The sequence below is a fragment of the Phyllobates terribilis genome, unplaced genomic scaffold (assembly GCF_046119375.1).
Source record: "Phyllobates terribilis strain yellow unplaced genomic scaffold, ASM4611937v1 Scaffold_7__3_contigs__length_470593459, whole genome shotgun sequence".
NCBI classification, from domain to species: Eukaryota; Metazoa; Chordata; class Amphibia; order Anura; family Dendrobatidae; genus Phyllobates; species Phyllobates terribilis.
The window spans coordinates 186,920,854-186,945,776 of NW_027362767.1; the positions used below are offsets into that span (position 1 = coordinate 186,920,854).

Here is a 24,923-nt window from a genome sequence, read left to right on the forward strand (position 1 = left end):
CCACACACTGCAGTGCTATTATGAGCAGTGATGGTTTAGGTACATGATCGGTGCCTGCGTTGTCACTTGCTGGGAGTTGTAGTCCCTCTCCACACACTGCAGTGCTATTATGAGCAGTGATGGTTTAGGTACATGATCGGTGCCTGCACTGTCACTTGCTGGGTTTTGTAGTCCCTCTCCACATACTGCAGTGCTATTATGAGCAGTGATGGTTTATGTACACGACTGGTGCCTGCACTGTCACTTGCTGGGAGTTGTAGTCCCTCTCCACATACTGCAGTGCTATTATGAGCAGTGATGGTTTATGTACACGACTGGTGCCTGCACTGTCACTTGCTGGGAGTTGTAGTCCCTCTCCACATACTGCAGTGCTATTATGGCCAGTGATGGTTTAGGTACACGACCGGAGCCTGCGCTGTCAATTGCTGGGAGCTGTAGTCCCTCACCACACACCACAGTGCTATTATGGCCAGTGATGGTTTAGGTACACGACCGGTGCCTGCACTGTCACTTGCTGGGAGTTGTAGTCCCTCTCCACACACTGCAGTGCTATTATGAGAAGTAATGGTTTAGGTACACAACCGGTGCCTGCACTGTCACTTGCTGGGAGTTGTAGTCCCTCTCCACATACTGCAGTGCTATTATGAGCAGTGATGGTTTATGTACACGACTGGTGCCTGCACTGTCACTTGCTGGGAGTTGTAGTCCCTCTCCACATACTGCAGTGCTATTATGGCCAGTGATGGTTTAGGTACACGACCGGAGCCTGCGCTGTCAATTGCTGGGAGCTGTAGTCCCTCACCACACACCACAGTGCTATTATGGCCAGTGATGGTTTAGGTACACGACCGGTGCCTGCACTGTCACTTGCTGGGAGTTGTAGTCCCTCTCCACACACTGCAGTGCTATTATGAGAAGTAATGGTTTAGGTACACAACCGGTGCCTGCACTGTCACTTGCTGGGAGTTGTAGTCCCTCTCCACATACTGCAGTGCTATTATGAGCAGTGATGGTTTAGGTACACGACCGGTGCCTGCACTGTCATTTGCTGGGTTTTGTAGTCCCTCTCCACATACTGCAGTGCTATTATGGCCAGTGATGGTTTAGGTACACGATGGGTGCCTGCGCTGTCACTTGCTGGGAGTTGTAGTCCCTCTCCACATACTGCAGTGCTATTATGGCCAGTGATGGTTTAGGTACACGACCGGTGCCTGCGCTGTCACTTGCTGGGAGTTGTAGTCCCTCTCCACATACTGCAGTGCTATTATGGTCAGTGATGGTTAAGGTACACGACTTTTGCCTGCACTGTCCCTTGCTGGGAGTTGTAGTCCCTCTCCACATACTGCAGTGCTATTATGGCCAGTGATGGTTTAGGTACACGATCGGTGCCTGCACTGTCACTTGTTGGGAGTTGTAGTCCCTCTCCACACACCGCAGTGCTATTATGAGCAGTGATGGTTTAGCTACACGACCGGTGCCTGCGCTGTCACTTGCTGGGAGTTGTAGTCCCTCTCCACACACTGCAGTGCTATTATGGCCAGTGATGGTTTAGGTACACGACCGGTGCCTGCGCTGTCACTTGCTGGGAGTTGTAGTCCCTCTCCACATACTGCAGTGCTATTATGGTCAGTGATGGTTAAGGTACACGACTTTTGCCTGCACTGTCCCTTGCTGGGAGTTGTAGTCCCTCTCTACATACTGCAGTGCTATTATGGCCAGTGATGGTTTAGGTACACGACCGGTGCCTGCACTGTCACTTGCTGGGAGTTGTAGTCCCTCTCCACATACTGCAGTGCTATTATGAGCAGTGATGGTTTAGCTACACGACCGGTGCCTGCACTGTCCCTTGCTGGGAGTTGTAGTCCCTCTCCACATACTGCAGTGCTATTATGGCCAGTGATGGTTTAGGTACATGATCGGTGCCTGTGCTGTCACTTGCTGGAAGTTGTAGTCCCTCTCCACACACTGCAGTGCTATTATGAGCAGTGACGGTTTAGGTACACGACCGGTGCCTGCACTGTCACTTGCTGGGAGTTGTAGTCCCTCTCCACACACTGCAGTGCTATTATGAGCAGTGATGGTTTAGGTACATGATCGGTGCCTGCACTGTCACTTGCTGGGTTTTGTAGTCCCTCTCCACATACTGCAGTGCTATTATGAGCAGTGATGGTTTATGTACACGACCGGTGCCTGCACTGTCACTTGCTGGGAGTTGTAGTCCCTCTCCACATACTGCAGTGCTATTATGGCCAGTGATGGTTTAGGTACACGACCGGAGCCTGCGCTGTCAATTGCTGGGAGTTGTAGTCCCTCACCACACACCACAGTGCTATTATGGCCAGTGATGGTTTAGGTACACGACCGGTGCCTGCACAGTCACTTGCTGGGAGTTGTAGTCCCTCTCCACACACTGCAGTGCTATTATGAGAAGTAATGGTTTAGGTACACAACCGGTGCCTGCACTGTCACTTGCTGGGAGTTGTAGTCCCTCTCCACATACTGCAGTGCTATTATGAGCAGTGATGGTTTAGGTACACGACCGGTGCCTGCACTGTCATTTGCTGGGTTTTGTAGTCCCTCTCCACATACTGCAGTGCTATTATGGCCAGTGATGGTTTAGGTACACGATGGGTGCCTGCGCTGTCACTTGCTGGGAGTTGTAGTCCCTCTCCACATACTGCAGTGCTATTATGGCCAGTGATGGTTTAGGTACACGACCGGTGCCTGCGCTGTCACTTGCTGGGAGTTGTAGTCCCTCTCCACATACTGCAGTGCTATTATGGTCAGTGATGGTTAAGGTACACGACTTTTGCCTGCACTGTCCCTTGCTGGGAGTTGTAGTCCCTCTCCACATACTGCAGTGCTATTATGGCCAGTGATGGTTTAGGTACACGATCGGTGCCTGCACTGTCACTTGTTGGGAGTTGTAGTCCCTCTCCACATACTGCAGTGCTATTATGGCCAGTGATGGTTTAGGTACACGACCGGTGCCTGCGCTGTCACTTGCTGGGAGTTGTAGTCCCTCTCCACACACCGCAGTGCTATTATGAGCAGTGATGGTTTAGCTACACGACCGGTGCCTGCGCTGTCACTTGCTGGGAGTTGTAGTCCCTCTCCACACACTGCAGTGCTATTATGGCCAGTGATGGTTTAGGTACACGACCGGTGCCTGCGCTGTCACTTGCTGGGAGTTGTAGTCCCTCTCCACATACTGCAGTGCTATTATGGTCAGTGATGGTTAAGGTACACGACTTTTGCCTGCACTGTCCCTTGCTGGGAGTTGTAGTCCCTCTCTACATACTGCAGTGCTATTATGGCCAGTGATGGTTTAGGTACACGACCGGTGCCTGCACTGTCACTTGCTGGGAGTTGTAGTCCCTCTCCACATACTGCAGTGCTATTATGAGCAGTGATGGTTTAGCTACACGACCGGTGCCTGCGCTGTCACTTGCTGGGAGTTGTAGTCCCTCTCCACACACTGCAGTGCTATTATGAGCAGTGATGGTTTAGGTACACGACCGGTGCCTGCGCTGTCACTTGCTGGGAGTTGTAGTCCCTCTCCACACACTGCAGTGCTATTATGAGCAGTGATGGTTTATGTACACGACCGGTGCCTGCACTGTCACTTGCTGGGAGTTGTAGTCCCTCTCCACATACTGCAGTGCTATTATGGCCAGTGATGGTTTAGGTACACGACCGGAGCCTGCGCTGTCAATTGCTGGGAGTTGTAGTCCCTCACCACACACCACAGTGCTATTATGGCCAGTGATGGTTTAGGTACACGACCGGTGCCTGCACAGTCACTTGCTGGGAGTTGTAGTCCCTCTCCACACACTGCAGTGCTATTATGAGAAGTAATGGTTTAGGTACACAACCGGTGCCTGCACTGTCACTTGCTGGGAGTTGTAGTCCCTCTCCACATACTGCAGTGCTATTATGAGCAGTGATGGTTTAGGTACACGACCGGTGCCTGCGCTGTCACTTGCTGGGAGTTGTAGTCCCTCTCCACATACTGCAGTTCTATTATGGCCAGTGATGGTTTAGGTACACGACCGGTGCCTGCGCTGTCACTTGCTGGGAGTTGTAGTCCCTCTCCACATACTGCAGTGCTATTATGGTCAGTGATGGTTAAGGTACACGACTTTTGCCTGCACTGTCCCTTGCTGGGAGTTGTAGTCCCTCTCCACATACTGCAGTGCTATTATGGCCAGTGATGGTTTAGGTACACGATCGGTGCCTGCACTGTCACTTGTTGGGAGTTGTAGTCCCTCTCCACATACTGCAGTGCTATTATGGCCAGTGATGGTTTAGGTACACGACCGGTGCCTGCGCTGTCACTTGCTGGGAGTTGTAGTCCCTCTCCACACACCGCAGTGCTATTATGAGCAGTGATGGTTTAGCTACACGACCGGTGCCTGCGCTGTCACTTGCTGGGAGTTGTAGTCCCTCTCCACACACTGCAGTGCTATTATGGCCAGTGATGGTTTAGGTACACGACCGGTGCCTGCGCTGTCACTTGCTGGGAGTTGTAGTCCCTCTCCACATACTGCAGTGCTATTATGGTCAGTGATGGTTAAGGTACACGACTTTTGCCTGCACTGTCCCTTGCTGGGAGTTGTAGTCCCTCTCTACATACTGCAGTGCTATTATGGCCAGTGATGGTTTAGGTACACGACCGGTGCCTGCACTGTCACTTGCTGGGAGTTGTAGTCCCTCTCCACATACTGCAGTGCTATTATGAGCAGTGATGGTTTAGCTACACGACCGGTGCCTGCGCTGTCACTTGCTGGGAGTTGTAGTCCCTCTCCACACACTGCAGTGCTATTATGAGCAGTGATGGTTTAGGTACACGACCTGTGCCTGCGCTGTCACTTGCTGGGAGTTGTAGTCCCTCTCCACATACTGCAGTGCTATTATGAGCAGTGATGGTTTAGGTACACGTCCGGTGCCAGCACTGTCACTTGCTGGGAGTTGTAGTCCCTCTCCACATACTGCAGTGCTATTATGAGCAGTGATGGTTTAGGTACATGATCGGTGCCTGCGTTGTCACTTGCTGGGAGTTGTAGTCCCTCTCCACACACTGCAGTGCTATTATGAGCAGTGATGGTTTAGGTACACGACCGGTGCCTGCGCTGTCACTTGCTGGGAGTTGTAGTCCCTCTCCACATACTGCAGTGCTATTATGAGCAGTGATGGTTTAGGTACACGACCGGTGCCTGTGCTGTCACTTGCTGGGAGTTGTAGTCCCTCTCCACACACTGCAGTGCTATTATGAGCAGTGATGGTTTAGGTACACGACCGGTGCCTGCGCTGTCACTTGCTGGGAGTTGTAGTCCCTCTCCACATACTGCAGTGCTATTATGAGCAGTGATGGTTTAGGTACACGACCGGTGCCTGCGCTGTCACTTGCTGGGAGTTGTAGTCCCTCTCCACATACTGCAGTGCTATTATGGCCAGTGATGGTTAAGGTACACGACTTTTGCCTGCACTGTCCCTTGCTGGGAGTTGTAGTCCCTCTCCACATACTGCAGTGCTATTATGGCCAGTGATGGTTTAGGTACATGATCGGTGCCTGTGCTGTCACTTGCTGGAAGTTGTAGTCCCTCTCCACACACTGCAGTGCTATTATGAGCAGTGACGGTTTAGGTACACGACCGGTGCCTGCACTGTCACTTGCTGGGAGTTGTAGTCCCTCTCCACACACTGCAGTGCTATTATGAGCAGTGATGGTTTAATTACATGATCGGTGCCTGCACTGTCACTTGCTGGGAGTTGTAGTCCCTCTCCACATACTGCAGTGCTATTATGAGCAGTGATGGTTTAGGTACACGACCGGTGCCTGCGCTGTCACTTGCTGGGAGTTGTAGTCCCTCTCCACATACTGCAGTGCTATTATGAGCAGTGGTGGTTTAGGTACACGACCGGTGCCTGCGCTGTCACTTGCTGGGAGTTGTAGTCCCTCACCACACACCGCATTTCTATTATGGCCAGTGATGGTTTAGGTAGATGATCGGTGCCTGCACTGTCTCTTGCTGGGAGTTGTAGTCCCTCTCCACACACTGCAGTGCTATTATGAGCAGTGATGGTTTAGGTACATGATCGGTGCCTGCACTGTCACTTGCTGGGTTTTGTAGTCCCTCTCCACATACTGCAGTGCTATTATGAGCAGTGATGGTTTATGTACACGACCGGTACCTGCACTGTCACTTGCTGGGAGTTGTAGTCCCTCTCCACATACTGCAGTGCTATTATGGCCAGTGATGGTTTAGGTACACGACCGGAGCCTGCGCTGTCACTTGCTGGGAGTTGTAGTCCCTCTCCACATACTGCAGTGCTATTATGGCCAGTGATGGTTTAGGTACACGACCGGTGCCTGCACTGTCACTTGCTGGGAGTTGTAGTCCCTCTCCACACACTGCAGTGCTATTATGAGCAGTAATGGTTTAGGTACACAACCGGTGCCTGCACTGTCACTTTCTGGGAGATGTAGTCCCTCTCCACATACTGCAGTGCTATTATGAGCAGTGATGGTTTAGGTATACGATCGGTGCCTGCGCTGTCACTTGCTGGGAGTTGTAGTCCCTCTCCACATACTGCAGTGCTATTATGAGCAGTGATGGTTTAGGTACACGACCGGTGCCTGCACTGTCACTTGCTGGGAGTTGTAGTCCCGCTCCACATACTGCGGTGCTATAATGAGCAGTGATGGTTTAGGTACACGACCGGTGCCTGCGCTGTCACTTGCTGGGAGTTGTAGTCCCTCTCCACATACTGCAGTGCTATTATGGCCCGTGATGGTTAAGGTACACGACTTTTGCCTGCACTGTCCCTTGCTGGGAGTTGTAGTCCCTCTCCACATACTGCAGTGCTATTATGGCCAGTGATGGTTTAGGTACACGATCGGTGCCTGCACTGTCACTTGTTGGGAGTTGTAGTCCCTCTCCACACACTGCAGTGCTATTATGGCCAGTGATGGTTTAGGTAGATGATCGGTGCCTGCGCTGTCCCTTGCTGGGAGTTGTAGTCCCTCTCCACACACTGCAGTGCTATTATGAGCAGTGATGGTTTAGGTACACGACCGGTGCCTGTGCTGTCACTTGCTGGGAGTTGTAGTCCCTCTCCACGTACTGCAGTGCTATTATGAGCAGTGATGGTTTAGGTACACGACCGGTGCCTGCGCTGTCACTTGCTGGGAGTTGTAGTCCCTCTCCACATACTGCAGTGCTTTTATGAGCAGTGATGGTTTAGGTACACGACCGGTGGCTGCGCTGTCACTTGCTGGGAGTTGTAGTCCCTCTCCACATACTGCAGTGCTATTATGGCCAGTGATGGTTTAGGTACATGATCGGTGCCTGTGCTGTCACTTGCTGGGAGTTGTAGTCCCTCTCCACACACTGCAGTGCTATTATGAGCAGTGATGGTTTAGGTACACGACCGGTGCCTGCACTGTCACTTGCTGGGAGTTGTAGTCCCTCTCCACACACTGCAGTGATGGTTTAATTACATGATCGGTGCCTGCACTGTCACTTGCTGGGAGTTGTAGTCCCTCTCCACATACTGCAGTGCTATTATGAGCAGTGATGGTTTAGGTACACGACCGGTGCCTGCGCTGTCACTTGCTGGGAGTTGTAGTCCCTCTCCACATACTGCAGTGCTATTAGGAGCAGTGATGGTTTAGGTACACGACCGGTGCCTGCGCTGTCACTTGCTGGGAGTTGTAGTCCCTCTCCACACACTGCAGTGCTATTATGAGCAGTGATGGTTTAGGTACATGATTGGTGCCTGCACTGTCACTTGCTGGGTTTTGTAGTCCCTCTCCACATACTGCAGTGCTATTATGAGCAGTGATGGTTTATGTACACGAACGGTGCCTGCACTGTCACTTGCTGGGAGTTGTAGTCCCTCTCCACATTCTGCAATGCTATTATGGCCAGTGATGGTTTAGGTCCACCACCGGAGCCTGCGCTGTCACTTGCTGGGAGTTGTAGTCCCTCTCCACACACTGCAGTGCTATTATGAGCAGTAATGGTTTAGGTACACAACCGGTGCCTGCACTGTCACTTGCTGGGAGTTGTAGTCCCCCTCCACATATTGCAGTGCTATTATGGCCAGTGATGGTTTAGGTACACGACTGGAGCCTGCGCTGTCACTTGCTGGGAGTTGTAGTCCCTCACCACACACCACATTTCTATTATGGCCAGTGATGGTTTAGGTAGACGATCGGTGCCTGCACTGTCTCTTGCTGGGAGTTGTAGTCCCTCTCCACATACTGCAGTGCTATTATGAGCAGTGATGGTTTATGTACATGACCGGTGCCTGTGCTGTCACTTGCTGGGTTTTGTAGTCCCTCTCCACATACTGCAGTGCTATTATGAGCAGTGATGGTTTAGGTACACGACCGGTGCATGCGCTGTCACTTGCTGGGTTTTGTAGTCCCTCTCCACACACTGCAGTGCTATTATGAGCAGTGATGGTTTAGGTACACGACCGGTGGCTGCACTGTCACTTGCTGGGAGTTGTAGTCCCTCTCCACATACTGCAGTGCTATTATGGCCAGTGATGGTTTAGGTACACGACCGGAGCCTGCACTGTCACTTGCTGGGAGTTGTAGTCCCTCTCCACACACTGCAGTGCTATTATGGCCAGTGATGGTTTAGGTACACGACCGGAGCCTGCACTGTCACTTGCTGGGAGTTGTAGTCACTCTCCACATATTGCAGTGCTATTATGGCCAGTGATGGTTTAGGTACATGATCGGTGCCTGTGCTGTCACTTGCTGGGAGTTGTAGTCCCTCTCCACACACTGCAGTGCTATTATGAGCAGTGATGGTTTAGGTACACGACCGGTGCCTGCACTGTCACTTGCTGGGAGTTGTAGTCCCTCTCCACACACTGCAGTGCTATTATGAGCAGTGATGGTTTAATTACATGATCGGTGCCTGCACTGTCACTTGCTGGGAGTTGTAGTCCCTCTCCACATACTGCAGTGCTATTATGAGCAGTGATGGTTTACGTACACGACCGGTGCCTGCGCTGTCACTTGCTGGGAGTTGTAGTCCCTCTCCACACACTGCAGTGCTATTAGGAGTAGTGATGGTTTAGGTACACGACCGGTGCCTGCGCTGTCATTTGCTGGGAGTTGTAGTCCCTCTCCACACAGTGCAGTGCTATTATGAGCAGTGATGGTTTAGGTACACGACCGGTGCCTGCGCTGTCACTTGCTGGGAGTTGTAGTCCCTCTCCACATACTGCAGTGCTATTATGAGCAGTGTTGGTTTAGGTACACGACCGGTGCCTGCGCTGTCACTTGCTGGGAGTTGTAGTCCCTCTCCACATACTGCAGTGCTATTATGAGCAGTGTTGGTTTAGGTACACGACCGGTGCCTGCGTTGTCACTTGCTGGGAGTTGTAGTCCCCCTCCACATATTGCAGTGCTATTATGGCCAGTGATGGTTTAGGTACACGACTGGAGCCTGCGCTGTCACTTGCTGGGAGTTGTAGTCCCTCACCACACACCGCATTTCTATTATGGCCAGTGATGGTTTAGGTAGACGATCGGTGCCTGAACTGTCTCTTGCTGGGAGTTGTAGTCCCTCTCCACATACTGCAGTGCTATTATGAGCAGTGATGGTTTATGTACATGACCGGTGCCTGTGCGGTCACTTGCTGGGTTTTGTAGTCCCTCTCCACATACTGCAGTGCTATTATGAGCAGTGATGGTTTAGGTACACGACCGGTGCCTGCGCTGTCACTTGCTGGGAGTTGTAGTCCCTCACCACTCACTGCAGTGCTATTATGGCCAGTGATGGTTTAGGTACACGACCGGAGCCTGCACTGTCACTTGCTGGGAGTTGTAGTCCCTCTCCACACACTGCAGTGCTATTATGGCCAGTGATGGTTTAGGTACACGACCGGTGCCTGCGCTGTCACTTGCTGGGAGTTGTAGTCCCTCACCACATACTGCAGTGCTATTATGAGCAGTGATGGTTTAGGTACACGACCGGTGTCTGCACTGTCACTTGCTGGGAGTTGTAGTCCCTCTCCACACACTGCAGTGCTATTATGAGCAGTGATGGTTTAGTTACACGACCGGTGCCTGCACTGTCACTTGCTGGGAGTTGTAGTCCCTCTCCACACACTGCAGTTCTATTATGAGCAGTGATGGTTTAGGTACACGACCGGTGCCTTCACTGTCACTTGCTGGGAGTTGTAGTCCCTCACCACACACTGCAGTGCTATTATGGCCAGTGATGGTTTAGGTACACGACCGGTGCCTGTTCTGTCACTTGCTGGGAGTTATAGTCCCTCTCCACATACTGCAGTGCTATTATGGCCAGTGATGGTTTAGGTACACGACCGGTGCCTGCGCTGTCACTTGCTGGGAGTTGTAGTCCCTCTCCACATACTGCAGTGCTATTATGGCCAGTGATGGTTTAGGTACACGACCGGTGCCTGCGCTGTCACTTGCTGGGAGTTGTAGTCCCTCTCCACATACTGCAGTGCTATTATGAGCAGTGATGGTTTAGGTACACGACCGGTGCCTGCGCTGTCACTTGCTGGGATTTGTAGTCCCTCTCCACATACTGCAGTGCTATTATGAGCAGTGATGGTTTAGGTACACGACCGGTGCCTGCGCTGTCACTTGCTGGGAGTTGTAGTCCCTCTCCACACACTGCAGTGCTATTATGAGCAGTGATGGTTTAGGTACATGATCGGTGCCTGCGTTGTCACTTGCTGGGAGTTGTAGTCCCTCTCCACACACTGCAGTGCTATTATGGGCAGTGATGGTTTAGGTACATGATCGGTGCCTGCACTGTCACTTGCTGGGTTTTGTAGTCCCTCTCCACATACTGCAGTGTTATTATGAGCAGTGATGGTTTATGTACACGACCGGTGCCTGCACTGTCACTTGCTGGGAGTTGTAGTCCCTCTCCACATACTACAGTGCTATTATGGTCAGTGGTGGTTTAGGTACACGACCGGAGCCTGCGCTGTCAATTGCTGGGAGTTGTAGTCCCTCACCACACACCACAGTGCTATTATGGCCAGTGATGGTTTAGGTACACGACCGGTGCCTGCACTGTCACTTGCTGGGAGTTGTAGTCCCTCTCCACACACTGCAGTGCTATTATGAGCAGTAATGGTTTAGGTACACAACCGGTGCCTGCACTGTCACTTGCTGGGAGTTGTAGTCCCTCTCCACATACTGCAGTGCTATTATGAGCAGTGATGGTTTAGGTACACGACCGGTGCCTGCACTGTCATTTGCTGGGTTTTGTAGTCCCTCTACACATACTGCAGTGCTATTATGGACAGTGATGGTTTAGGTACACGATGGGTGCCTGCGCTGTCACTTGCTGGGAGTTGTAGTCCCTCTCCACATACTGCAGTGCTATTATGGCCAGTGATGGTTTAGGTACACGACCGGTGCCTGCGCTGTCACTTGCTGGGAGTTGTAGTCCCTCTCCACATACTGCAGTGCTATTATGGTCAGTGATGGTTAAGGTACACGACTTTTGCCTGCACTGTCCCTTGCTGGGAGTTGTAGTCCCTCTCCACATACTGCAGTGCTATTATGAGCAGTGATGGTTTAGGTACACGATCGGTGCCTGCACTGTCACTTGTTGGGAGTTGTAGTCCCTCTCCACACACTGCAGTGCTATTATTTGCAGTGATGGTTTAGCTACACGACCGGTGCCTGCGCTGTTACTTGCTGGGAGTTGTAGTCCCTCTCCACACACTGCAGTGCTATTATGAGCAGTGATGGTTTAGGTACACGACCGGTGCCTGCACTGTCACTTGCTGGGAGTTGTAGTCCCTCTCCACATACTGCAGTGCTATTATGAGCAGTGATGGTTTAGGTACACGTCCGGTGCCTGCACTGTCACTTGCTGGGAGTTGTAGTCCCTCTCCACATAATGCAGTGCTATTATGAGCAGTGATGGTTTAGGTACACGACCGGTGCCTGCGCTGTCACTTGCTGGGAGTTGTAGTCCCTCTCCACATACTACAGTGCTATTATGAGCAGTGATGGTTTAGGTACACGACCCGTGCCTGTGCTGTCACTTGCTGGGAGTTGTAGTCGCTCTCCACACACTAAAGTGCTATTATGAGCAGTGATGGTTTAGGTACACGACCGGTGCCTGCGCTGTCACTTGCTGGGAGTTGTAGTCGCTCTCCACATACTGCAGTGCTATTGTGGCCAGTGATGGTTTAGGTACACGACTTTTGCCTGCACTGTCCCTTGCTGGGAGTTGTAGTCCCTCTCCACATACTGCAGTGCTACTATGGCCAGTGATGGTTAAGGTACACGACTTTTGCCTGCACTGTCCCTTGCTGGAAGTTGTAGTCCCTCTCCACATACTGCAGTGCTATTACGGCCAGTGATGGTTTAGGTACACGATCGGTGCCTGCACTGTCACTTGTTGGGAGTTGTAGGCCCTCTCCACACACTGCAGTGCTATTATGAGCAGTGATGGTTTAGGTACACGACCGGTGCCTGTGCTGTCACTCCCTGGGAGTTGTAGTCCCTCTCCACACACTGCAGTGCTATTATGAGCAGTGATGGTTTAGTTACATGATCGGTGCCTGCGCTGTCACTTGCTGGGAGTTGTAGTCCCTCTCCACATACTGCAGTGCTATTATGAGCAGTGATGGTTTAGGTACACGACCGGTGGCTGCGCTGTCACTTGCTGGGAGTTGTAGTCCCTCTCCACATACTGCAGTGCTATTATGGCCAGTGATGGTTTAGGTACATGATCGGTGCCTGTGCTGTCACTTGCTGGGAGTTGTAGTCCCTCTCCACACACTGCAGTGCTATTATGAGCAGTGATGGTTTAGGTACACGACCGGTGCCTGCACTGTCACTTGCTGGGAGTTGTAGTCCCTCTCCACACACTGCAGTGCTATTATGAGCAGTGATGGTTTAATTACATGATCGGTGCCTGCACTGTCACTTGCTGGGAGTTGTAGTCCCTCTCCACATACTGCAGTGCTATTAAGAGCAGTGATGGTTTAGGTACACGACCGGTGCCTGCGCTGTCACTTGCTGGGAGTTGTAGTCCCTCTCCACACACTGCAGTGCTATTATGAGCAGTGATGGTTTAGGTACACGACCGGTGCCTGTGCTGTCACTTGCTGGGAGTTGTAGTCCCTCTCCACATACTGCAGTGCTATTATGGCCAGTGATGGTTTAGGTACACGACCGGTGCCTGCGCTGTCACTTCCTGGGAGTTGTAGTCCCTCTCAACATACTGCAGTGCTATTATGGCCAGTGATGGTTTAGGTACACGACCGGTGCCTGCGCTGTCACTTGCTGGGAGTTATAGTCCCTCTCCACATACTGCAGTGCTATTATGAGCAGTGATGGTTTAGGTACACGACCGGTGCCTGCGCTGTCACTTGCTGGGAGTTGTAGTCCCTCTCCACATACTGCAGTGCTATTATGAGCAGTGATGGTTTAGGTACACGATCGGTGCCTGCGCTGTCACTTGCTGGGAGTTGTAGTCCCTCTCCACACACTGCAGTGCTATTAAGAGCAGTGATGGTTTAGGTACACGACCGGTGCCTGCGCTGTCACTTGCTGGAGTTGTAGTCCCTCTCCACACACTGCAGTGCTATTATGGCCAGTGATGGTTTAGGTACACGATCAGTGCCTGCACTGTCACTTGCTGGGAGTTGTAGTCCCTCTCCACATAATGCAGTGCTATTTTGAGCAGTGATGGTTTAGGTACACGACCGGTGCCTGCGCTGTCACTTGTTGGGAGTTGTAGTCCCTCACCACACACTGCAGTGCTATTATGGCCAGTGATGGTTTAGGTACACGACCGGTGCCTGCGCTGTCACTTGCTGGGAGTTGTAGTCCCTCACCATATACTGCAGTGCTATTATGGCCAGTGATGGTTTAGGTACACGACCGGTGCCAGCACTGTCACTTGCTGGGTTTTGTAGTCCCTCTCCACATACTGCAGTGCTATTATGAGCAGTGATGGTTTAGGTACACGACCGGTGCCAGCACTGTCACTTGCTGGGTTTTGTAGTCCCTCTCCACATACTGCAGTGCTATTATGAGCAGTGATGGTTTAGGTACACGCCCGGTGCCTGCACTGTCACTTGCTGGGAGTTGTAGTCGCTCTCCACATACTGCAGTGCTATTATGAGCAGTGATGGTTTAGGTACACGACCGGTGCCTGCGCTGTCACTTGCTGGTGCTTTGCCCTCAGATACCAATCAGTCTTGGCCGTGGCACCTTGATATAATATATAGTAAATGCACGTGTATCAAAAAAAGGTTATGAATTCAGTATTTTTTTCCCATTTTTCCCGCTTCTAACGTAGTATGAGGATCCCCGCAGACCCTCTTGTAAACGAGGTCACCGGCCTCCGCAACATTACCGGGACGGGCGTCACTATGCAGGAGGCAGGAGTAATAGACCCTGGCCTGTCCCCCCAGAAAATGGTGTAAATACAATAGAAATGTCAGCCGGTCCCTGACTGTAGGACATTACTTGTGGTGGCTGATGGAAGCTGAAAAATGTGGCAAATTGGTTTGGTGGCCCACGCTGTTCACACACTGTATTGTGTCTCGTGCATGAGGCCGCAGTATGAACCGGTAACATGTCTACGTAGGGTGGGCCCTGTGGGATCCATTGCCCCTGCGGGCCCTGTGGGATCCATTGCCCCTGCGGGCCCTGTGGGATCCATTGCCCCTGCGGGCCCTGTGGGATCCATTGCCCCTGTGGGCCCTGTGAGATCCATTGCCCCTGTGGGCCCTGTGAGATCCATTGCCCCTGTGGGCCCTGTGAGATCCATTGCCCCTGTGGGCCCTGTGAGATCCATTGCCCCTGCGGGCCCTGTGAGATCCATTGCCCCTGCGGGCCCTGTGAGATCCATTGCCCCTGCGGGCCCTGTGAGATCCATTGCCCCTGTGGGCCCTGTGAGATCCATTGCCCCTGTGGGCCCTGTGAGATCCATTGCCCCTGTGGGCCCTGTGGGATCCATTGCCCCTGTGGGCCCTGTGAGATCCATTGCCCTTGTGGGCCCTAGGCACCTCAGTCCGACCCTGGTATAGCGAACAATTGCGATAAGTGGGTCTATCTGGAGTAGAAGGCGCTAAGTTCAGTATGAGTCTTATGTGCGTGTGCCATGTAATTAATTCTCTTTCTGTTTTAAGCGTCCTGCACCTCCATGTTCTTCGCCAGAAATGCAACTCTATTCAGAGACTGGAATATAATTTCTGCTGTACAAAAGCAGCACTTTTCATAAATTTGACATCTGAACATGTCCCTTTCCTGCCTTCGCTTCACTTAGTTTTGCAGAGGTGATTCAAACTGGCTCCAAAAGTTTCTAGAATTTAGTGCAAATCCACATTGCACAAGAACTTTGCAACTTTTCAAAGCTTTTACGCCACTTTTGTGGTATCAAATCTTTGATGAATCGGCCTCCTATGTGCCAGATTAGTTAGGGGATTCTCAAAATGGCAATGGTGGGCCCCATACAGTCATGGCTGAGTGTTGGCACCCTTGAAATAGTTCCAGAAAATGAAGTATTTTTCCTTGAAAATAAGTGCAATTCCATATGTTTATTTCCTTAGTTTTTTTGTGATCTAAAAATTAACAGAGAAAAAAAGGTAAATTAGACATCATGTGACACACAACCCCAAAAATGGGCCCAACAAAATTGTTGGCACCCTCAACTTTAATATTTGGTTACGCACCCTTTGTAATAAATATCAGCAATCAATCGCTTCCTATAACCATCAACAAGCTTCTAACACCCCTCAACTAGAATTTTGGACCACTCTTCTTACAAACTGTGGCAGGTCATATTTGAAGGTGTCTTCACCCAAAAGCAATTTGAAGATCTCTCCACAGGTGATTTAGATCCGGACTCATTGCTGCCACTTCAGGACTCTCCAGCGCTTTGTTTCCATCCATTTCTGGGGCTTCTTGAAGTATGTTTGGGGTCATTGTCCTGCTGGAACACCCATGCCCAAGGAAGCAAACCAGCTTTCTGACACTGGGCACTACATTGTCACCCAAAATCCTTTGTTAATCTTCAGATTTCATGATGCTTTGCACACAGTCAAGGCACCCAGTGCCAGAGGCAGCAAAAGAACCCCAAACATCTGTGACCCTCCACCATATCTGACTGTAGGTACTGTGTTCTTTTCTTTATAGGCCTCTTTCCATTTTCGTTAAACAGTAGAATGATGTTCTTTACCAAAAAGCTTTATCTTGGTCTTATCTGTCCACAAGGATGTTGGCTTACTTGCATACATTTTGGCAAACTGCATTCTAGCTTTTTTATGTCTGTGTCAGCAGTGAGGTTCTCCTGGGTCTCCTGCCATAGCGTTTCATTCCATTCAATTGTCGATGGATAGTTCGTGCTGACACTGATGCACCCTGACCCTGAGGACAGCTTGTATATCTCTGGAACTTGATTGGGGCTGCTTATCCACCATCCGGACTATCCTGTGTTGCAACCTTTCATGAATTTCTCTGTCATCCACGTGTAGGAAGATTAGCTACAGTGCAATGGTAGTAAACTTCATGATTTATGTTGTGCACAGTGGACAAAGGAACTTGAAGATCTCTGGAGAACCTTGAGATTGATATTTTTGAACAATTTTGGTTCTCAAGTCCTCAGTTCTCTTTCTGTTCTCCATGCTTAGTGTGGCACACACAGACATACAATGCAAAGATTGAGTCAACTTCTCCTATTTTTATCTGTTTTCAGGTGTGATTTTCCTATTGCCCACACTTGTTACTTGCCACAGGTGAGTTTAAACGAGCATCACATCCTTCAAACAAACAATTTTGTCCAGCCCATTTTTGGCGTTTTGTGTGAAATTATGTCCAGTTTTGCCTTTTTTTTTCTGATTTTTGTATTCCAATACGCACAAAGGAAATAAACATGTATAACAAAACGTGTGTAATTGCAATAATTTTCTGAGAGAAATACTTCATTTTCTGGAACAATGTCAAGGATGACAATCCCTTTGTGTCTCAGTTTCTGTTTCCTTCATCTAGAGCAAATGATGGATTATGTATTTTTTCCAACCCACCTCGCTACAGTGACTGTTGCCTGAACATTTGTTATGTAATCCACTTTTTTCTATTCTTTCAGCTGTTGCTGCACAGTGTTGCGGACCGTGTGAATTTGGGCCTAATCCCGACCTCTGAAGCAGGATATCCTCTAGCTTGTAGAGTTCTGAAGAAAACCACTGGCGGTATACTACATATTCACCACAATGTGGACTGTTTCCTCAGCAGACATGAGATGGGTGATAAAAGCGTGACTGCACAGGATGACCAAATCTCACGGAAAATATTCTGGAGAAAGTGGGCCGAGTCTACTGAAGTTAAAATCCAGGCGTTCTTACAAGAAATCCATAAGATTACATGGTGCACAAATATTGTCCGTATCGAGAGGGTGAAATCGTACGCACCAAATGTGGACCACGTTGTCTTGGACCTTGATTGTCGTCCATCACCAAAAAAGTTCTAATATTTTTTACTGCCATCTTTGTATTTGATGATATTTTGGTGGTATTTTGAGGAACTATTGGGTATTTTGTATTCGTAAAGTGTAATGGCATTCTATACAAAAAGTGTTGTGTATTAGTTATACTATTGCTGACTTTCAGGAAGGTTTACTGGGGGGTTTCTCCTAAACCCCATCTAGCCTCCGCTGCCTGCTACTGAGGGTCTCATCACGTTACATAAAGCAGAATGTGATTAACCCCTCAACACCGCATCATACGTGTAGTCTGGAACCAATAAAACAAAAGCCGGCTGCTTTATGACAGTATGCTCCTATGTCCTAAGCGTGCCAAGTGTGCTTCACATAAAAACATTAAAATGTAAAAACCTTGTTCTGCCATTGATTTGGCTCTAACACAGCTAAACTAGAGGGAAAAAGAATAAAGTATGATAATAAAAATGAAAAATCAGTCCTCACGGATAGCAATGGTGTCAGTATTAATCTATGGCAGGGGTCTCAAACACGCGGCCCGCATGCACCATAGACCCTATAAAAAAAAATCAAAAATGTCACTTTTGTCCTGCAAAGAATGCGGCCCCCCAAATTCAATTTTTTTTCCAAGTGTGGCCCTTATACCCAGCCGAGTTTGAGACCCCTGGTCTATGGGGTGTGGTAGATTGGCTCACTCGGCTGCATAACGAGGTGGTCATAGAAATGCTTTTCATTTAAATCATTAACGTGTTTATTAAAAACATGCTTCATAAACCAGGTCAAAACAAAATGGACATATTCAGTCAAATAGCACTCATTACAGTACGTATAACGGCGGGGTCAGCCCGCTCAGAAAATAATGCTCTTTTTAGTAAGAGCACAGCTCTGGAGGTCAGGGCTCCTTCAAAACACACAGAAGTCTGAAGGATGCCAGAGACTGAGTTTTTACTTCCTGGACCACACCACAGGGTGGAGATATGGTGAACAGCTGTCCCGCCCAGCTCTTTAGGTGTTAATAGGCCATGACAGGACCAGCTTTTTGGTTAACGCCTCTCCGCACATAACATGCTGGAGCAAACTTCCAGTTTGATATCACTAAAGCTAATAAACTCAGTGAAACATATCTCCCCTCCAGTATATTATCAGTGACCATATTACATATCCCCCTCTGCCCAAAGTCGGGGAATTTGGCACCTTCAGTCACTAGACAGGGAAGCTGCGACAGTGCATCTGCTTTAGCGTGTAGTTTTCCTGGCCTATGCTCCGCATGGAAGCTGAAGTCCCGGAGCGCCAGAAACCACCTAGTCACCCTGGCATTCTTTCCGTTCCTCTCCCTCATCCATCTCAGGGGTGCATAGTCTGACACTGTCCTGAAATTTCAGCCTAGCAGGTAGTACTTCAAAGTATCAATCGCCCATTCAATGGCCAAGCATTCTTTTTCCACGATGGCATAGTTCTTTTCACAGGAGAAGTGTTTCCTACTTGGATATAGGATTGTATGTTCCTCCCCGTTTATTTCTTGTGATAACATGGCTCCCAACCCGACCTCTGAAGGGTCCACAAACTCTTCCTTGAAGTTCTGCTTCGGAAGTCCACTTGGCCTTCGATGACTTTGTGTCCTTAAGGAGGTCGGTTAGGGGTGCAGCTCTCATGGCGAAATTCAAGATGAATCGCCGATCATAGTCTACAATTCCCAGAAACGCCCTCACCTGTATCTTGGAGTTTGGTTACAACCAATTTTGGATCGCCTCCACTTTGTTCTCTTGCGGTTTGATTTCGCCAGTACCCTTTCGTTAGGTCAAGGGTAGTGATGTACCTTGCTGACGATAGCCTCTCAATGAGGTCATCGACCCAGAGCATCAGATACGCATCAAACGTGGACCCCTCATTCAGCTTGAGATAATCATTACAAAACCGCCACTCTCCATTTAGCTTTGGCACAAGGACAATGGGACCAGCCATTCTTTGACTCTTCGATGACATCCAGTCTCAACATTTTCCTCACCTCCTTCGAAATCATGTCGCTGTGGGCTTCTGTGATTTGACATGGCTTAAGGTTTACCCGCGCTTGTAGTTCCATCAGAACTTCATGCTCCATGGTCTGAGTGCATTCCAGCAACTCTGAAAACAGATCTCCGTTTCGCTCCTCGACATTGGCTCCGGGACTGGCCCCCAGGCACGTAGCTTCCACCGACTCCCTATCTCGCCATGGCTCAAACTGGTTGACGTGGTAGACCTGATAGTTTTTCTTCTCCCTGGCTGGTGGACCTTATAGTTAATTTTTCTCAGTTTTACAACCACTTTGTATGGCCCTTGCCACTTAGCCAGGAATTTATTGTCCATCGTGAGAATCATCACTATGACTCAATCTCCAGGGCTAACATGTCTCAACCTATCCAACCGATTGTAGACCCTTGATTAGGTCTCTTGTGCCTGGAGGAAGCTTTCTCTCACAATCGGCATTATCTCTGCAATTCTCTCCTGCATCTGGGCCAAATGCTCGATGATGCTCTGGTGGGGTGTAACTTCCTTTGCAACATCCAGGAAACCCCAAGGGTGCCAGCCATACAACAGCTCAAAAGGAGAGAACTCCATAGAGGCCTGTTGAACTTCCCTGATGGAAAACTGCAGATATGGGAGTAGGCATTCCCAGTCTCGGCCATCCTTCTCCACAACTTTCTTGAGCATGGCCTTCGGGTTTTATTAAACCTCTCCACCAGGCCGTCCGTTTGCTGATGATACACCTATGTCCTGAGTTGTGTAATCTGTAGGGCTTTACGCAACTCACTCATCACTTAGGACATGAACCGACTTCTTTGGTCTGTCAGGATCTCTTTTGGCAGGCTGGTCTGGGGAAAAAACATGGACCAGTTCTCAGGCTATGCTTCTGGCTGAGGAGTTTGAGGGGTATCGCCTCCGGGTATCGTATTGCGTAGTCCAGGACCAGCAGGATATATTTGTATCCTTGGACGGACTTTAAAAAGGGTCCGACTAGATCCATGGCAATGCGGTCAAACTGGACGGGACCTCTATAATGGGTAATGGCACTAGGAACCTCTGGAAGTGAGAGACTGGGATGGTTAGCTGTAAAGTGGGACAGGACCTACAATGGTTTGTGACATCCGGACCAATAGAACCTTCGAAGGATCCGCCCTTGGTTCTTGTCTACATCAAGATGACCACCAGGATATGACAATGGGTTAAGTCTAACACCCTACACCTATAGGGCCCTAGTTGTTCCAATACCTCTACCCCTATCTTAGTCACCCGATATAGCAAATCCCAGTTTACTGCAAAGTATGGAAACCTGGTGTCAGCCCATGGCTCTTCAGCAACCCCAACACTGTGACATTATCTGTCAGGGATTTATACGATCCTGATTAATCACAGAGACTGCTCACTGTGATCTTTGGAGCAAACAGCTCTCTGCTGGCCCCTATCATCCGGACAATTACACGATTGGCCGACGATCAACCGAGGGGACTGCAGGCTGTTCTCACTTATTAGTTATTGGAAAGCCAACAGTGAGGGTATGGCATACACACCTCCGGATTCCAACGTATGGAATATGTGTATATACCCCCGTACAACTACTGCCAAATTCACGATAACCCAGAGAAGATTAGTTGCCACCACCAATCAGTTTTTAAATATAGGCCAATTGGACGCCTTTGTCCCTTTTGGAAGTGCATTGAGCGGTAGGGTGGATTGCTGCTAAAGGGGGAAAAAAAACCTCTTTAAATCTTCTTCCTTAGCGAGTGTGAATGAGCTGAGTGTGACCAGAGCGTAAGTGCAAACGGAAGTAAGTGTGTGACTTGTTTTTCAGTAAATAGGTAATTGGGAATCCTGCAGAAAATACCTGTGTGAATCGCTGCTGAGTGCTTTTCTTCCTGTTAGGTTTTAAAAAGCCCAATAAAACTAATTTTCTCTCTACAGTTTTACAGTCTCTTTATTTTACTACCTGTGTATTTAAAGGTTAACTACATTGCACTTAAATCCTAAGGTGTAGCTATACTCACAAGGGGTTAATTAAGGGTGAGGGGTCATAAATAAGGGTTTATAAGGGGTTGCTGTTTGGGCATCCAGTCCTTTGGAAGTGCATTGAGCTGTAGGTTGGATTGCTGCTAAAGGGAAAAAACCCTCTTTAAATCTTCTTCCTTAGCGAGTGTGACCGGAGTGTAAGTGCAAACGGAAGTAAGTATGTGACATGTTGTTCAGTGACTTTGGATTCAGGGAGTTTTGAAGGGAGGAATTTGGACCGAATTACTGTCTGTATTTTATTAATTCTTTACATTTCTTTTTGCTTAACATTTCTGTCTAGTGCAATCCCCATTAGGAAATGAGCTCCATTATTGGCAATGCTATCCAGTGTACATCTTGCCACACGTATGCAATCCTTGAACAGCCAGTTGCGGATGCATACTGCTGTGCGAGATGTGAGCACGTTGTGCGTTTGGAAGCCCAGGTACTGAATCTAAATGCGCAGCTGGCAACACTGAGATCCATTGACAATATGGAATCTGCTGCTCACTGGGGTAGATGTGGGGGAGGATGGTAGTAGGAAGCTGCAGGACAGTGAGGCCGCTAGCTGGGTGACAGTTAAAAGGGAGGTAGAGGGAAGAGTGCCAGGGAGACTAGTCCTGATCTGGCACACGCCAATAAGTTTGCAAAGTCGGCAGATGATGGGGGTGTCGGTACAGGGGTAGGACTGCTGCAGCAAGGCATGTCCTCGGAAAGTCAGAGGAGTGTCAGCTCCAGTAAAGAGGGAAATAGGAGAGCAGGGCAGGCCAGGCAGGTGCTAGTAGTGGGGGACTCCATTATTAGGGGAACAGATAGGCAGCACACTGTTCGACGATCCCTGCCTTTCTGACAGATTGCCCTATCTGGCGCTCGAATCCGACACATCGCTGATCGGGTTGACAGATTACTGGGAAGGGCTGGTGAGGACCCAGGGGTCATGGTGCACACTGGCACAAATGACAAAGTTAGAGGTAGGTGGAAGGTCCTTAAAGATGATTTCAGGGAATGAGGCTGCAAGCTTAAAGCAAGGACCTCCAAGGTGGTATTCTCTGAAATACTACCTGTACCACGTGCCACGCCAGAGATGCAACGGGAGATTAGGGAGATAAATAAGTGGCTCAAGAACTGGTGTAGGAAGGAGGGATTTGGGTTCCTGGAGAACTGGGCCGACTTCTCAGATGGCTACAGACTGTACGCTAGGGATGGGCTGCACCTCAATGGGGAGGGTGCAGCTGTGCTGGGGGAGGAAATGGCTAGAAGGTTGGAGGAGTGCTTAAACTAGGGATTGGGGGGGGGTATTCATTTTATAGGTGGGGAAGATAGTGCAGATAGTGACCTGGGCAAAAATAATGAAATTGGGGGTGGGGTTAGAACAGTCAATAAAGTAAGAAGGAATAGAGGTACAGAGAGATAAATAAAATGCAAGTACACTAATGCCAGAAGCCTCACCAACAAAATAGAGGAATCAGAATTAATTTTGTTGAAAAATAATTATGACCTGGTGGGGATATCTGAGACATGGCTGGACGAGAGCCATGACTGGGCAGTTAATTTACAGGGCTATAGTCTGTTGACATAACTGGTGATGTGACCTGTGAGTATGATCAGCCATGGATGACATAACTGGTGATGTGACCTGTGAGTGTGATCGGCCATGGATGACATAACTGGTGACGTGACCTGTGAGTGTGATCGGCCATGGATAACATAACCGGTGATGTGACCTGTGAGTACGATCGGTCATGGATGACATAACTGGTGATGTGACCTGTGAGTGTGATCGGCCATGGATGACATGACTGGTGACGTGACCTGTCAGTATGATCGGTCATGGATGACACAACTGGTGACGTGACCTGTGAGTACGATCGGCCATGGATGACACAACTGGTGACGTGACCTGTGAGTACGATCGGCCATGGATGACACAACTGGTGACGTGACCTGTGAGTACGATCGGCCACGGATGACACAACTGGTGACGTGACCTGTGAGTACGATCGGCCACGGATGACACAACTGGTGACGTGACCTGTGAGTACGATCGGCCACGGATGACACAACTGGTGACGTGACCTGTGAGTGTGATCGGCCACGGATGACACAACTGGTGACGTGACCTGTGAGTACGATCGGCCACGGATGACACAACTGGTGACGTGACCTGTGAGTGTGATCGGCCACGGATGACACAACTGGTGACGTGACCTGTGAGTGTCATCGGCCACGGATGACACAACTGGTGACGTGACCTGTGAGTGTCATCGGCCACGGATGACACAACTGGTGACGTGACCTGTGAGTGTCATCGGCCACGGATGACACAACTGGTGACGTGACCTGTGAGTACGATCGGCCACGGATGACACAACTGGTGACGTGACCTGTGAGTACGATCGGCCACGGATGACACAACTGGTGACGTGACCTGTGAGTACGATCGGCCACGGATGACACAACTGGTGACGTGACCTGTGAGTACGATCGGCCACGGATGACACAACTGGTGACGTGACCTGTGAGTACGATCGGCCACGGATGACACAACTGGTGACGTGACCTGTGAGTACGATCGGCCACGGATGACACAACTGGTGACGTGACCTGTGAGTACGATCGGCCACGGATGACACAACTGGTGACGTGACCTGTGAGTACGATCGGCCACGGATGACACAACTGGTGACGTGACCTGTGAGTGTCATCGGCCACGGATGACACAACTGGTGACGTGACCTGTGAGTGTGATCGGCCACGGATGACACAACTGGTGACGTGACCTGTGAGTGTGATCGGCCACGGATGACAACTGGTGACGTGACCTGTGTGATCGGCCACGGATGACACAACTGGTGACGTGACCTGTGAGTGCGATCGGCCACGGATGACACAACTGGTGACGTGACCTGTGAGTGTGATCGGCCACGGATGACACAACTGATGATGAAGAAGTGACTTCTCTGCACCTTCTGGTCTATCACTGTCAGGAGATCCAGTGTAACCCCTTCCTGCCATGCTGTGATCACATGGTGTATGAGCGTGGATCCTGCAGTAACATGGCAGGCATGTAACCCCCGAGACGCCGCTGTCTATAGTGACGGGGACATCATGGGGCATCACAGAGGGACAGAGCCATCGCATTGTGCTGATGGTCTCCATGGTGACCCCGGCTCCTAGATGGCTGTGCAGTCACCAGACAGTGTGACGTAGCAGTGGAGGAGCACATGTCCGCTGTGCAGCGCCCGCCTGGTCCGTCCCATCACACGTACACGATGCCGCTGAGGCCGCACAGGCGGAAGGTCCATCTGTCGCTTCCACGGCCTAAGCAGTCCGATATGGGATATGACTTGCCAGTACTAAACATGGCGGACACAGCGTCCTTCAGCGGCCAGGCAATGGGGCGTTCACCGCTAGACGGCGGAGTGTCTG

At 50.0% G+C, this 24,923-nt stretch overlaps 1 protein-coding gene across 1 annotated transcript in view; it reads left to right on the top strand.

Annotated features, from left to right (window-relative positions):
* TRMT12 (tRNA methyltransferase 12 homolog) overlaps positions 1–21,372 on the top strand; it is a 169,207-nt gene extending 147,835 nt beyond the window's left edge. The window contains exon 7 of the mRNA XM_073639599.1: positions 17,127–21,372. Coding sequence (XP_073495700.1) covers positions 17,127–17,507 — 381 coding nt within the window. The 3' untranslated portion in view covers positions 17,508–21,372. The remainder of the gene's footprint in view (positions 1–17,126) is intronic.
* The last annotated feature ends 3,551 nt before the right edge of the window (positions 21,373–24,923 follow it).